Here is a 15,932-nt window from a genome sequence, read left to right on the forward strand (position 1 = left end):
AACATTTACTGAGTGTTTTATACTGGCTACAAAGTATTTAACACACAGTAGTTCATATAACATTTACAACAACCCAATGGGGTTGACTATTAAATTATCTTAGACAAGGAAACTGAGGCTTAGGAGCTTGCCCAGTATTTTAGTGCGAATAATCTACAAATATAGTATCTTAGTGCAAGTAACCCAAAAATAATCAACTGAAGCCAGCGGTGCTATTCCAGAGCCAGGCGTCTGACTCCTGCTCTGCCCCGTGAAGGACTGACGTGTGCACTGGTAGATACTTAAATGCAATGATCTGTTCAATTTCCCTTCCGTCTGCCCTGCACAGGAAGGAAGTAACAGTCGCTCACGTCCAGTGTGTTGGTTCTTTACATACTGATTAACCGCCTTCCAGGGCCCGGGCCTGCACAAGGCATTCAGAATCCACTGGGGTAAAACAGACGAGCCCCTGCTGTCCGTGGGCCCATCCCCTCAGATGGTGATGAGACAGTCACGCAGATACGTTACCACGGGCTGAGATAAATGCGGGGAAGCCATCACTCATCTCCAACCCCACTGTTTCCGATGTGACAGCTTTACCTCCCACTCCCTTTTCTACCAATTGCAATTTTAGTGGGTAAGGATGGAGAGTCCCTCAGGAATAGTGAGGTGGGCTGTCCTTTTGCGTTTGCGTTGAAGAGATTTACTTACGTAGAGAGCAAATGTGAGAAGAATTAGGTAAGGGATGTTTGGTATATAAAAGATAAATCATTTAAATGTATTAGTCTGGCTTTAATTTATTTTCTGCAAAGACCATCCATCATGGGTGCTCTTTCTTTTCCAATTAATGAAAACTAACTTACATATTTACAGCATGCAAGGCTGTTTCAAATTCATTAAGTCATTACAGCAATTCTTTAATAAAGGTATCATTGTCACCTTTTTATAGAAGAGGAGACAAGGCCACTGAGAATGTGCTTCCACAGAATCATTCATTCCTAGAAGTGATGAGGGGGCGTCGGCTTCTGCCCACGCGTGTTCCCTTGGCCTTGTCTCGGTGTTATACAGTGACAGTTATTTCCATGGTCATGGTTAATAAATCCTTCTCACAGTGATTCTTTCCCCAGTGTTCCAGCGTTATTCATTTTTATAAGCTGCACAAAATTGTGAATTAAATACAGTGCATAGGCAAGCAGAGAGGAATCAATGGAAGGAAATAGAATTTAGCAGGTTGTTCCCTTTTGGAAAACGTTTTGTATTTTGTATTTTTATTTTTTGTACCAGCCAAGTCTGAAAAGAAAGAAGAGAATCCTTACGTGGCAGCCACAGCACAGAGTAGAGTGTCAGCAAGTGGGCAGCTCCGCCCATGCACAAGCACCTACGGAGCCAAGCTTGCGCTTTCCAGAAGCCCTGCAGGAGAGGGACCATGTTCTGTGTTTTTCTGTGCAGGGCTCCACTTCAAAGCCTCTCTCTTGACTCACTTGAACCTCTGCCTGGCACTGATGATCACCTCACTGTGACGTCACTTGTCGTGCCTTATTGCAGTGATTAATGTGTTCTTCCTGTCCCAAGACCTGGTGTCTGTCCTCATCGCATGTGTGTTCCTCGGGTCCTGGCACATGCCTGGGAAGTCAAGGAGGCAGCACCAAGCAGACGGGACTTATTCTGCTGGGCACTGAAGCATGGGTAGGAGTTCACCAAGCAGAGGGGAGTGGAGTAGGGCCCGAATGGAAGAGTCCTCTGTGCACATGGAACCCTGTATGTGAAGGCAGGGGGCCAGGAGACAATGTGTCTGAATGGCGTTAGCTGCTCTGCACGTCCTAATTGTGAGGAACGTGGCCAAAACGTTGGGCAAGGTCCAGATCCTGATTGGCTTATGTAGCTTCCTGTGGAGTGGATTTTTTTGGGCAATGAGGAATTATTAAGAAGTACTGGATGATGAGCAATAACGTGACTGATCTGCTTTTTATGAGAGGAGAATCACTTGTTATGTGGGGGATGAATCTGGGGTCTGTGGAGCAGGGCAGGGATGTGGAGACGAAGTTCGATCTTCCCACTGTGAAGCTGTTAACAGCAGTCCTGGAAGAAGACTGTGGAGCCTTGCCGAGTAGGATACACTGAGGGGAATAGACAGATTGGAGAGAGATCTAAAGACGTAGCCATGACACGTGAAGCTCAGCTGACTCGGGAGGCAGGTTTCTGGCTCAGTGCACTGGGTACCGATCACCACATGGGGTTGCATTGAACTCTCCCATGTCAAAAATTTTTTTAAATGGCCCAGGGTAGTGAAAAGTGCTCTCACTACAACTCTTGAGTATGTGTTATTCTCCTGTCCTAAGGAAGAGGAAACCAACCCAGTGCTCAGAGGCGTTAAGTAACTTAGTCAAAGCCACACAGCTCATCCATGACATGGCTGGGATTCAAATCCAGGTCTGCCCCGCTCGAAGCCCACCTGGTAAGGAAGTGGTACTCCCCTGGGTAGGTGCCCGAGTAACAGTAGCTAACGACTCTGGCTGACAAAAGGGCCTCTTGCACTACTGAGCTGGCTTGGAAGGAAAGGGCAGTGAGGGCAGTGACTTGGCGGGTCACTGGATGAAGGGGGCCTTTTTTATTTTTCAAAGATGTCAGCAAATTAAGCCTTTTTACAGGCAGCAGAAACCAGTGAAAAGAGAGGATGTCTTTCCTCTAACGGGGGTGTCTGTAAAATAAGGAGGGCATCGTGGGCTGATCTTAGGACGGAGGGAGTGCCCCTCTCCCTTGGGCACAGGAAAGGAAGCCATTGATGAAACTCGAAGGGGCGAAGAGAGAAGCGGAGAAAGCTGTTATTGCTGCACTGGAGACATATGCGCAGAATCGGGAAAGAAGGAATGAGCGTGGTGCCCGAGGCCGCCGGGGAAGTGACGGCGCAGGTGCCTAGGGAGCTGGTCGGAGGCTCACAGGGCGTCCCCGGAGGGGCTGGTGGTGAATAGTGAACGTGGAGCTCGTCAGTCGCCCCTGACTGTCCGGCTACAGGCTCAGCGGCCTCCGTGAGACTTGGTTTCCACAGTTCCTAGCCACGTGCTGTGCTCAGAATCCTAGACCTTCACCGGGGAGGTCTCATGTGGGGACAGAAAGGAAATGCATTTCACTTGCTAGGAAAGTGAGGCCTGCGAGAATAAAACCACTCACCGCCCAGGGTAACATGCTCCACCAGCGTTATCTCTGCAGTGACAAATGCGATATGAGCACACTGGCCTCGCTCACTCACGTATTTGATTTTATGCATAATTAACAACTCTTCCTTCTCAAACAAAGCACTTGGTGAGCTAAGGGATCAAAATCTTGAGACAAGTACTGAAGTCCTTTTCTAGACCCAGCGTTCAGAAGGCATCAGCGATTCCACTGACGGGGACTGACAAGGCTCAATATCTACAAGTTGTCTTCTTTGTGCGTAAAGACGTGTGTTGGCAGGAATGTCAGGGAGGGGTGGCAGGATAGGGGCCCCAGGTTACCCCGCTGCTTGTGGGGGACGCGAATCACCTGTGATTTGTTTGTACCCCCTGAGTGCTGTGTGTTGGTTACTGCATTGGAGCCTCTGTCAGATTAAACCTGAAGTGTCTTGCTGTCTTGATTTCAAACCATTTTTCTCTTTCCTCAGCGGATTGTCTTTAATTTTTACCTATTAGGTTGATGCAAAAGTCATTGCAGTTTTTGCAGTTATTTTTAACCTTTTGAACCACAATTACTTTTGCACCGACCTAATAGTTTCACTTCTGTCTGCTAGTTGATTGGATCTCTTAATGCCATATTTACAAGTTTTATACCTTTTAAACCATTGATGAAATAAACTGAGAAATACAATTCTTATGGGCATTATTAAGTATTCTATTGTATTCAGAAGAGACATGTTTAATGTTACGTCCTATAAAAATCCTAAACTTAATTTCAGAAAAGATTAAGTAAAATAGTTTCAGAAATAATGTACAATTACTTTGGCATGTCCCCACCCCATCCCTTCTCGGAATCACTGTATATGAACAGGCAGGTTTCCGGCCATCACGTGCCGGTGTGTCCACTGGCAGGAATGACTACAGGACACCACGTCCATCAGCGGAACGCTGGGGATGCCCCTAATCGTTTTGCAGAGCGCAGCCTGCTGCCCTGCCCCCAGCATGGAGTGACGGGCTATCTGCTGTCCTTTCCTCAGGAACCATGGAGCGCACAGCACATCCCAGCAATGTTTTCAGCCTTCTGTGGCCTCCTGGTTTCGCTGTCCTTCCATCTGAGCCGGCACAGCAGCGACCCCTCTGTGCTCCTGTGAGTAACACACACAGTGATATACACGGTTGTGAGTACACACTCTGCCCTGTGACACACATGCACACACATGGCTGTGAGTACACCATCCCATGCTGTTACACAGTTGTGGGTACACACCCCTCACTGTCACACACAGAGCTGTGAGTACACATACATGCTGTAACACACCCCACGCTGTGACACACACATAACTAACACACCCCACGTTGTAACACACACAGAGCTGTGACACACACACACTCACACACTGTGCCTGGGTGCTGGAGTGTTGCTCTCTCACTGAGTGGCCACGGCTGTTCAGTGACAATGGCGGGAGGACTCTTTCTGGCTGGGCACTGGGCAAGGGTGGGAGAAATGCAGGGTGACCAGAGACTTAGGGACTTCTGTGCACATTTAACCTTCTCTCTGTGCTTCTGGAATGAAGGGCAGTGCCCAGGACACATGGCTGCTCTGCTTCACCCTGGGGCAAGGTGTTTGAGAAGCCTCATCCTCAACAAGGACCCTCTCTGGGACAATTGAGCCGCTGCCTTAATTCTAGGAGTCAACTGGGAGACTGGCCCAGCGGTACCTCTGAAAGGAGAGGTCTTTCTTTTGCTCTGTTGCTTTTTGTTCCCAATTCGGCTTGTACCCTCTGGGTTTACAGTGAAGTTTACACCGAAGTTTTAAAATGTATTTAATAATAATCCTTAGTCACTTGAAAATATACTTTGCATTCTTCCCTTTGATCGAATCTTTTAAGTCTTCTATAAATAATGGACTTTGGAACTGAAACCCTTTTGTGTGATGCCCAAGTTTCAGGTATCAGTCAATCAGTCGCAATCAGGTGTCATTTACATTGTGTGATTTGTCCAGACTTAAGGAAGACTTTGACGTCAGAGAACCATAGCTGTTTGGGGGCCAGAGAAACCGTAATTTTAGGCTGTCAGGTGCAGCGAGATGAAAGGCATGGGAGAATGGGGAAACAGTTGAATATGGTTTGCACACTTGTTCATATCACACACTTGACTGGGGTGTTGAGTTTTGCTGCCATTTTTTCCTGTGGCTGAAACCTGCTGGCCTGGCAGAAATAGAGAGTCACCCTGAGCCTAGTTAGCTGCGGACAGTCTGGGTAGGATACCTCCTGAGGTACTCAGCTACTTTAATTAGAATGGGATTTGAAAATCAAAACCTTCTCTCTGTGATCACTTGACTACATACCTTATTTCCTTTGTTACGAAGAAGAGAGCCTTTCTATTGTCATTCATGAGGTGAGGTTGTGTACCTTAAACATTGTGATGGGCACATGTTTTCAAAAGGAAAACCTGTGTGTTTTTCCATTTTCAGATCCTTTATTCAATGCAGATTGTTTCCTAAATTTCTACATCAAAATCTGGAGACACTGGCTGCAGACCCTCTCCCCAAGAAGATGAAAGATTCAGTGGTGAGACATTTGTGTTTTATGATGTTTGCAGGGGACTTGCTTGACAGGGCGTGGAGTTTGTGACACACTCAGCTTCTCAGAGGGGCCCTCGCGAGCCGGGCCCGAGAGCGACGAGAGCCGGAAGCCGAGCCTCGTCCTGACCCTGGCATGTGCACTGCTGAGCCGCCTCTCGACTGTGGCCCTTGCAGAGCCTCGAAGGCGGCTGCTGTACTCGTGTCGAGACACTGAGGTGGCCCTCAGCCGATGGCAGTGTGCCCAGGTATTCCAACGAAGTGCGTTGGGTCAATTCCGCCCATGGCTGGCACCAAGTGGCAGATGGGCTGTGCCTGAATGAAAGCCAGTCAAATAAACATTCGGCCAAACTGAGGTGCTGCACACACACTCGCTCCATGCCTTGCCTCAGCTCCTGCTGAGCTCAGAGCACTCTTTCAAGGGTCTTGATTTCAAGGTTGACGTCTGTACAGCCCTGGTGAGGGGCCCTTGGGCTCTATACCTATGTCTGGGCTGATGGAGGAGGGAGAAGCACACCGTACCTGTGGGAGCACATGAGGGGGAGAAGATGGAGGGAAAGAAGAAAGGAAGAAAAGAGCCCAAAGAATGCAAGGAATGGCACTGTTTCTTTGTTCTCCAGGAAAATGGCGGGGCAGTTTCAAACATCCTTTGAGCGGGACGTTGACATCAACCTCCAAAGAGGAGTATTAATACTTGGGAAGGCACTGCTTACTGGTTAAGTAATCTCCACCTGAGTATTGCGCTTGGTTCAGTGCTATTCCTTTGGGTTGTGCTTTCCCTGTGCTCTGTAGGAATGACAGATCAGAGGAAAAGCACTCAGTGCTGTGTTGATTGCAGGGTGCTCTTGCCAGAGCCATGTTTTGTTTGCCCCCGTCTACACAGCATAGTAGCTGCTCAGTGCATTCCACTGATTCAGACGAGGGGTATTGCTACCTGCCGTCTCAAGACAGCGTGCACGACTCTCTGCCAACATGATAACATTTTCAAAATTCCGACTCAGCCCCTGTGCCTCTGAGAGTCGTCACAGTTCCAGCTAAAAAGCATTGCGCCTCATCACCACAAGGGAATCAAAACACAAATCACTTACTCTGAATAAGGGCATGGTTCATTAATTTGAAAAGTAGAGATATGTTCAAAAGTAGGGTAAGAAGTGACACTTCTAGGGCAGACGAGATGGCAGCGAATAAAGAAGGAAGACATTTGACATTCAAACATAGTATGTTGGAATGAGGGACAAGACCAAACTGACATTCCTAGATCAGTTTCTGTGAAAACCAGAGTGGCCCCAAATCTACCCCAAAGTTTTCCCAAGGGTATCTGAGAAAAACGAGCCCCCCTAAATGTTCCTTAACTTCATGACAGAGGAAGATGCTACCGATTTATTGTGGTAAAAATAATGTATGAATTACAATGAAATGCGACAAGAAATTTGCCTCGCAGACACTTGAAAACATTCATTAGTATAATTAGAGGTGATGGGGTAGGTGTTACTTTACTCAGTTTTTATACACTTTGAAGTGCATACCTTGTAGGAGATTTAATATGATGTGTACTCATTTCTCTGAGAAGTCTTCTGGTCCAATTATAATATTTTAATGGGACTGTGAGGTTCAGTTTTTACAGTTTGACGCGTAATACCTTTTGTGCCATAGAGCAAGTATAAAATTTCCCTTCTCGTCTCTGATTTTCTTTCTCTGTGTCTCTCTCTGACCCTCTTATATTCTCTCTCTCTCTTTCTTTTTTCTTAATTTTCAGTTTGTATGGAAAGTCCTGCGGAGCTTCATTAGATAATTTGTCCAGGCTTCCCTTTTATTCTGACTCATTTGGTCTATGACAGTAGCTGGGGGTCTGCATATTTACAAGACCTTCCACTCAGGACACTGCTCTAGAAAAAGGTACTGAGAGCTCTGTCAGTGGGCTTATTCATTTCCATATGAGCAACATAAGGTATGCACAAAAGCTGATTACCATAATTCAACAGTTAATAAAAATGTCAACTTTCCACTAGTGGTTTGCCAGGTTAGTCTTTTTCCACATGCCTTCTCAGCATGGTCTTTTAGCTTTTACTCTCACTCATCTTTATCATTTTCAACACTTTCACTGTATCTATTTTTCTCAGTTTCTAGAGACAAAAGGTGAACAAACAGAACTACGCAATTTTAATCTGTACAATTCAAACAACTTCTTTTATACCATGGGTTGTATCATCTAGATTTTTTGGGCCCCACACTCTCTAAATCTACTGGATGTGTAGTATTGGACCAGGGATGATTAAGCTTTTTAGGGTCAGAACATGAAGTGCTACGTAAAATGTCACAATGGATTTAAAACAGTCAATATACTAAGAGCTAACATATTCATTAACTAAGCATTCATGGGCTCATCATTAAAATAGGGAACAAAATATTAATATGGTTAAATATTGTTTTAGCAGTTCTGGCTAGCTTAAGTTCTGAAAGAGAAACAAATATAGATCATGTTATTGTATTCATATAGAATAAACAGGAAAGTTTATTAAAATCAAATATGATGAATAAGAATTCATAAAGACCATTAGAGACAAGAAAATGTAGAGAAACAAGAACATTCTAACACATGAAAAACAACTTTAGATAATATAATGAAAACATGACCCAAATCACAATAGCAACAAAATACATGAATTGATAATAGGAATGATTTTAACAAGTAGTGTCAGAAGTAAAGAAAACTACAGCAGTCTATTAAAATGTAAATGAAGTTTTGAATAAGTGGTGATGAATAGATATAACCTGATTTTCCATAGAAAGGCTGAGATTTATTAAATGCTGATTCTTATAAGAAATTTGTAGTTTTAATGTAGTTCCAAACAATTATAAAGGAATGTTATTTACAACTTGGAGAAATGATTCTAAGGTTTATTTAGAGGGATAGCTGTTAATTGTTTTAAAAATCTGCAAAAGAAGAATAAGAAAGAAGAACTTAGCACTTTGAGATTTAAGAGTATATTATGAAGATTGAATAATCAAAAAAATACGAGACTCATCCAAGATTAGAGAATGAGATTAGTGAATGAGTAAAACACAGAAATTCATGTTTTTATGAATTTGTTACATAAAAATTAAATGTCATAATCAAGAATTGATTATCCAGTATATGGTATTGAGGTAATTGTTTAGCAGAGGGAGGGAGAAAAGAATTTTATATGCTAATCCTTTTCCAGACACCAATGTAAGTGAGAGACAGAGAGAGAAAGTGAGAAATCAAATGAGGCTTTTCCATCTCTGACATTATGGCAGGCCAAATTATTATAACCAAACTTAATCCTGATTAAAACTAAAAATTCTGAATAAAATATCAAAAGAAGCTCTTCCTAAATGTGACAAAAAATTGACAAAATAATAAGGAATTTACAGTCTATATTTTAATGTCTGGATGGCATAAAGCTCAATTTATGAGTATAGTTTAAAGTATCCTCCAACTGGAAATACCTCATGGCAGAAACAAACATGAATCCTCTCTAGAGGCCTCCTTCCTCCCAGGTCTCCAACTAATCCCAAAGCCAATTTTCTAAGGGAAATGAGCAGCTTACAATAAAAATTTGAAACCGTACAAGGAAACAAGGAGCAGAAACAGGTCTGCAAATACTTCAGATACAGGAACTATGAGACACAAATTTTAGAACCACTATACTTACTCTGTTTAAAAAAATGAAAGGCTTAAAAATTTATAGATAATAGAAAATGTTTCAAATGATCCAGCATATTTGAATGAAAACCAAATAGATCTTCTAAACAAACAAAAGCTAAACCAAAGCAAAAAGCAGCAATTGAAGTTAAAAAAACAAAAAATCCCAACAAACAAAAAGAAAAAAAACAAAAAACTTACACATGGAGATTAGACACCTCTGAAGAGAGAAATCGTGAACTGAAAGATAAAGACAGAAGAAAGTGTCCAGGATCAACACTGCTTGACAAACAATTAGGAAATATGAGAGATGAAGAAATGTGAAGGACAGAGTAAGAGATCTAACATATATCTAATAAGAATTCCAGAAAAAAAGGGAGAGACTGGACATGATCACTGTTTGATGAGATAATATCTGAGAATTTACCAGAATTGATGAAAAACGCTGATCTAGAAATTTAAAACTCCCAGTGAATCACAAGCAGGGTAAATTAAAGAAGAAAGAATCCCCGCCAGTGAAACCCTTGTGCAGTACACTTAAGCCATGGACCATCTTAAAGCAGTGAAATGGACTGATTACATTTCAAACAGTTGGTCACCCTTATTGAGACCAATTGTAGTAGCCAAAGGACAGTTGTTTGGTGTATTTAATGTTCTATAAAAAAAGTAACTTCTGAGCTAGAATCTGTGCCCAGTGAAAATATCTTTCAAGAATGAGGGCACAATAAAAATATTTTAGACAAAAGCTGAGAGACCCTTACTAACAGTAATTCTGATGGATATTCTTCAACAGAAAGTGATTTCAGATGGAAGATCTAATTAGCAAGAAAGAAGAGAAAAGAAAGTGACGGATACGTTGGTAAATCAAAACACATCAAGTGTATAACACCATAATAAGAGTATATGGTTGGCTTAAAACCACAAAGTAGAATTAAAGTATGTGACTACAATAACAAGTTTGAGTGGGAAGAGAAATGGGCTCCAAGTCTTGAAAGTTTTTAGTAATGTCCAGGAGACGAATAATGATATTGATTAACTTTAGACTGTGATGGTTAATTATGCATGTTGCAATGTTTAGTGTAACTACTGAAGGAATAGAAACAGAGCATATAAATCCCAACCCTGTAAAGAGGGAAAAATGGAATAATTAAAAAAATAGTTCTTTATTCAGTAACAAATGTAATAGGACTCCTCTGTCACACTATTCTTAAAATGAATTATAAACCTAAATATGAGATGACAAAACTGGAAAGCACTTATAACCTTAATAAAGGAAGTTGTCTTTATGATATCAATATAGGAAATAATTTTTTACGATAATGCAAAAATTCAAATTCATTAAAATTTTGACCTTTGATTTATCCAGTAACACTAAAAAAGAGACAAAAAGTCAAGCCACAGCATGCACAGTTTTTAAAATATGGATAGTTGTTAAAGCACGAATGTCAAGATGAATACAAAATTCCTATAAATCAATTAGAAAGCCAGATATCTCAGTTAAAACTAAGGCAAAAGATTTGTACATGCACTTCACAAAAGAAGAAATATTAATGGCCAAAAACACTACGATACAGTAGTCTCCCCTTATCTGCGGTTTTGCTTTCTGTGGTTTCAGTCAACCCCGATCCAAAAATATTAAATAGAAAATTCCAAAAATAAACAATTCATAACTTTTAAACTGAGCACCATTCTGAGGAGCGTGATGAAATCTCTCGCTGTCCGGCTCCATCCCACCCAGGACGTGAATCGTTCCTTTGCCCAGCATCTCCCCACTGCATCCACTTTCTGCCCATTAGGCACTCAGTAGCCACCTCAGTGATCAGATTGACTATCTCAACCTCACAGTGCTTGTGTTCCAGTCACCCTCATTTTACTAATAATGGTCTCAAAGTGCACGAGGAGTGATGATGGCAGGTCAGCTATGCCAAAGAGAAGCCATTAATTGCTTCATTTAAGTGAAAAGGTATGCATATGTATAGGAAAAACTATAGTATATATATATGGTTTGGTGCTATCTGATTTCAGGCATCCACTGGGGGTCTTGGAACACATTCCTTGTGGATAATGGGGGACGACTGTATATCCAAACTAAACTACAAAGTAAAACCACACTAAGTTACCATTTCATACCTACCAGACTGACAAAAAAATCAGAAGTTCTCACAATACAAAAAAAAAAAAAAGTTCTCACCATACTAAGTGTTAAAAGTTTTGAGCAAGGGAGCTCTCGTGTACTGCTAGTGGCAGTGTAAATTAAATTAGTTTATCTGTTTTGGAAACAGTTTGGTACTAGAACATTGAAGATCCATATACACTGCAGCCAGCGATTCTCCTAGACATTTACCCTGGAGCACATCTTGCACGTGCGTACCAGAATACACATACGAGTATAAGATTATTCATAGTAGCACCTGTATGTAGATGAGCCAAAGCTCATGGGAAAGTGCACCATCAGCAGAATGAGAGGAATGTGCATAAGTATATCGCAAAGGGAAAGACCTTACTACAGCTCCAGGCAGTGGGTGCGTGGATCTTACCCACGTCATGTGAGTAAAGGAAGCAAGACAAACAAATATCCAGTCGAGTAACGTGGAGGGTAAAAACAGGCAATAGACTAAACTGTTCACACTTGCTCACTTGAGTAGTAGAATCATTTTAAAAAGCAAGGAGATTATTTTCACCAGGGTCAGGATGGTTGATAGGAACCCCCAAGAGGGAAAGGAGGGTTTGTGATCAGGGAGCTGCATGCAAGGGGCTTCTCAGGTACTGGAAATGCTAGATTTCTTGAAGCGGTTGTTGGTTAATGCACCATTCACTTTATAATTAGTTTTTAAATTGTAAATAGGTATTTTATACACTTTTCTGTATGCATAGCTCACATTTTTTAAATGTAAAAGAAATTTTCAGAAAAGATGACATGTGAAATAAAATCAAATATTTGTTCAAATTCTAGAGAGGGAATGATTTTCCAGACTTGGAATGTGTAAAATAAAAATAAATAAAACCCACACAACCCCCCCCCCACACACAAACACACAGACTTAGATTTAAGTACATAAAATATTTTAACTTTGTGTAAAAAAGCAATACCATTCAAATAATTTATTAAAATATTTGTTTCAAATTTGACAAAATCTAAATGTCTTATACCAATAATTCACATAATTTTAAAAACTATAAGGAAATTATATTATGAAATATACATCATTTAGGAAGAAAATATTTAGTACGTAAATATATATCTACACTTCTTGTAAATAAGGAAATGCACATTAAAATAAGATGGCATTTTTTTGGTCCACTCAGTTAGCACAGGATAAATTAATAATGCCATTGTGACAAGATGAGATCTCTTAGACATTGTATTTGTGTAAATTATTACAGTCATTTGGAAAAGCATAATTTATCAAGGTTTGTAAAATATTCATAACCTATTATACAGTAAATCTATTTGTCACAGTTTTTCTAGAGAATTAATTCAAAATATGAAAAAAGATTTAGGTGTATCAAGATAATGATGCAGCATAATTTGTCAGGGTGGAAAAATGGAAAGCAAGCCAACCTCTCGCAGTCAGGGGTGTTGCACTAACTATGTGTAGGTCATTCAGGTTCATTCACTAAATTAATGTTTTGAGTGTCCACCATGGCGGGGTGTGTGTGTGTGTGTGTGTGTGTGTGTGTGTGTGTGTGTTTGTGTCTATAGCATCACAAGATGGCAAATTATTTAGCCAGTAAGTGTCTATTAGTAAATCATATGCACACTGAAAACAGGCATTTATAAAATAAAAAGCCCATGTACATCATGATTACAACTAGAACCATGGTTCAGCATTCACAGGCAAATATGCTGTCCCAGAAAGCACAAAAATGCTAATATTGTTCGTGTCAGGATGTAATGATTATGAGTGATTTTTCTCCTTTCTGTATGTTCTAGAGTGCTGCAATGTTATGTTATCCTATAATGGAAAAAGTAATTAACAAAAAATTGCAGGGACCTAAATTTTGCTTAGATCTTTTGTACTCTCATTTTTGTAAGGTCTAACATTATGCGGTTCACTCTTTAAGACTTAGGATATTTATCGAAATGAAACAGATTCTAAAACTCTTGCTGAAATCAGTAATTCAACAGAGCCATAGCTTTTTTAGCCTTCCAGCACACGAAGGAAGAGAGTAGTACCAGTAATTCTCCTTTTGCATAACATAATGAAAAACTAAGGGAAAACCCACCCCACAGAACACGTGCAAAGAAACACCCTTTTTATTTTGTTCTCTTGATTTGGTGTATATTTTGTGCCAATCCCATCAATACCCTATTACAGTAGCTTTGTAATAAGCCTTGAGATCAGATATTGTATGTCCTCCAAATTTGTTCTTCTTTTTCAAAGTTGCTTATATCTTTTAGAAACAGATATGTAATAGTATACATTTAAATGAGCAAACATTATTTAACTAGAAAATTAATCAAAATTACAAGATTGTTACTATGTCCTGTGGAAGTAACTATGTTTTCAAGGTTACTTCCACAGGACATAGTAACAATCTGTGAGGTCCAGGTATCTTTCACGATTCCTTTGAAGAAATAATATTTTCAAGAACAAAATTCTTGGAACAGAATAATATCTACTCTTCGGTGGCTGTAGGGAAAGGGGGAACCTTTTCCTTTTTATTTTACTAATGTTACTTTCACCAATATTAAAAGAGTGGTCTGTTGTTTCGTTAATTAGCACCAAGAATGACAGCTCTGTAATTACCTACCATTTACCATCTCCTTTGGTGAAGTCTGTTCAAAACTCTTGCCCATGTGCAGCTGGAAACAGGGAGAGTTGTTTGGCTTGTTATTGAGTTGTAAATTTCTTTATATAATATAATAGGTTGGTACAAAAGTAATTGCGGTTTAAAAGGTTAAAAATATTAATAATTGCAAAAACCGCCATTATTTTTGCACCAATAGATTGAAATCTTGTTGGTTATGTTTTGCAAAGATTTTCTCAAGTCTTTGGCTTGCCTTTTCATTCTATAGCACTGTCTTTTGAAGAGCAAATTGTTTCAGTTTTCATGAAGTCCAATTTAATGACTGTTTTACAGTTGCAACTTTTAGTGTCCTATTTAAGAAAGCTTTGCCAAACTCAAGGTCAATAAGATTTCCTCTTATGTTTCCTTTGAGAAATTTGATCGTGTAAGTTAGGTTTATAATGCACATTAAGTTAATTTTACATGTGATGTGAAGTGTCAAGGTGTTGTTTGTTGTTTTGTTTATTTTAGGTAGTTATCCAGTTGTTCCAGCACCATTTGTTGAAAAAAATTATCCTTTACCTCATTTAGAGGAAAAGTGTCCTGTCACCTGACACTTTCCTTTAAAATCAGTTGACCATATATGTGTTGGTTTGTTTCTCGACTCTTTTTCCGTTCTGTTGATCTCTGTGTGTCTTCGTGCCAATCCCATCGATCCCATCTAGCTTTGCAATAAACCTTGAAATCAGATGTTGTGAAAAGTAAAATCTGTTCTGATCCAAAGCAATAAGAAAATGGGCGAGTGTTTTCTGTTTGTCATGCCCAGGCCGCTTGCACATTAAATAAAATACAAACTACACTAAGGCCCCAGGAGATGATTAGCGCTTCACCCTCCTTCGTGGGACCTGGGGGACTCGTCCCCGACCTGTGTTTGCAGGGAAGAGCTGCGCGCCTCTTCCACGTGTAGCAAACCTCTTCTGGCCGTGCTCAGCAGCAGACGCAGGCTCACCTTGCGGTTCCCTCTCCCCATCCTTCGCCTTGTTTTTCTCATGGTCCCCAAGCAGGAGGTAGTGAAGGGTCCATCTGGTGTGTGTGCCATTGGGTATCAGGTAAGCGTGGGCTGACGGGTAGTGTATCCTGGGTCAGTAGGGTGTCACCTGATTTACCTGGGGACACAGAGCTGCTGAGAGAAACAACAGCTGGTTTCTCTTCACAGAAGGACGTCTTACAGTCGGATCTCCTCATCTGCTTGGTGGCTGCAGTTCTGTCATTTGCAGTCAGTGCCAGCACTGTGTTCCTGTCCTTGCGGGTATGACCCACTGACTGCACCCTCCCCGCCTCCTGGGTCCTTCGCGACAGAGCCCGGGGTGGAGCCTGGGTGCTGACGGGGGGGTGGGGCCACAGGGACAAACAAAGTGCCAGTGGGGGGCGGAAGGCACATACCCACGTGCTGGGAGAGTTACTGCCCAGAGGAGGTCTGGGCCACTGCGCAGATGGGGTTCAGTTTGCCCTTCGTCTTTCCCCAATGGGGGGGGGAGGGGGTGTATGTTGTGGGATCCACCGTGAGGATGGTCGGTAGAAGAAGGACAGCTGGGGGCACAGCAGAGAGGGGAGGGCTTACCACAGCACGAGTGATTCATACACAGCCAAAAAGATATTGGAACATAATTTTATTTAGAAATATAAATGTAGAGAAATCTAGGTGGGATTTCTGGGTTAAGGTCCTCACAGACAGTTGCCATCTCTATATAAAAATATTACACACTTACAAACTCTTCCAATGAGGAAAAATCTGTGAGAGAAATGTGTTATTTACCTCATCTTT

The 15,932-nt window shown here is 41.3% G+C and overlaps 1 protein-coding gene across 2 annotated transcripts in view; it reads left to right on the forward strand.

Moving 5' to 3' along the window:
• The window catches only part of PCNX2 (pecanex 2), a 223,058-nt gene that overhangs the window by 86,397 nt on the left and 120,729 nt on the right, over positions 1-15,932 (forward strand). Inside the window, exons 16-18 of one of the 2 annotated variants that reach the window (XM_081038977.1) lie at positions 4,166-4,275; positions 5,602-5,698; positions 15,324-15,416. In XM_081038977.1, coding sequence (XP_080895103.1) covers positions 4,166-4,275; positions 5,602-5,698; positions 15,324-15,416 — 300 coding nt within the window. The remainder of the gene's footprint in view (positions 1-4,165; positions 4,276-5,601; positions 5,699-15,323; positions 15,417-15,932) is intronic. The other variant, XM_081038978.1, reaches the window with a different exon arrangement.

The sequence above is a fragment of the Rhinolophus hipposideros genome, assembly GCF_964194185.1.
Source record: "Rhinolophus hipposideros genome assembly, chromosome: 26".
Classification (NCBI taxonomy): Eukaryota; Metazoa; Chordata; class Mammalia; order Chiroptera; family Rhinolophidae; genus Rhinolophus; species Rhinolophus hipposideros.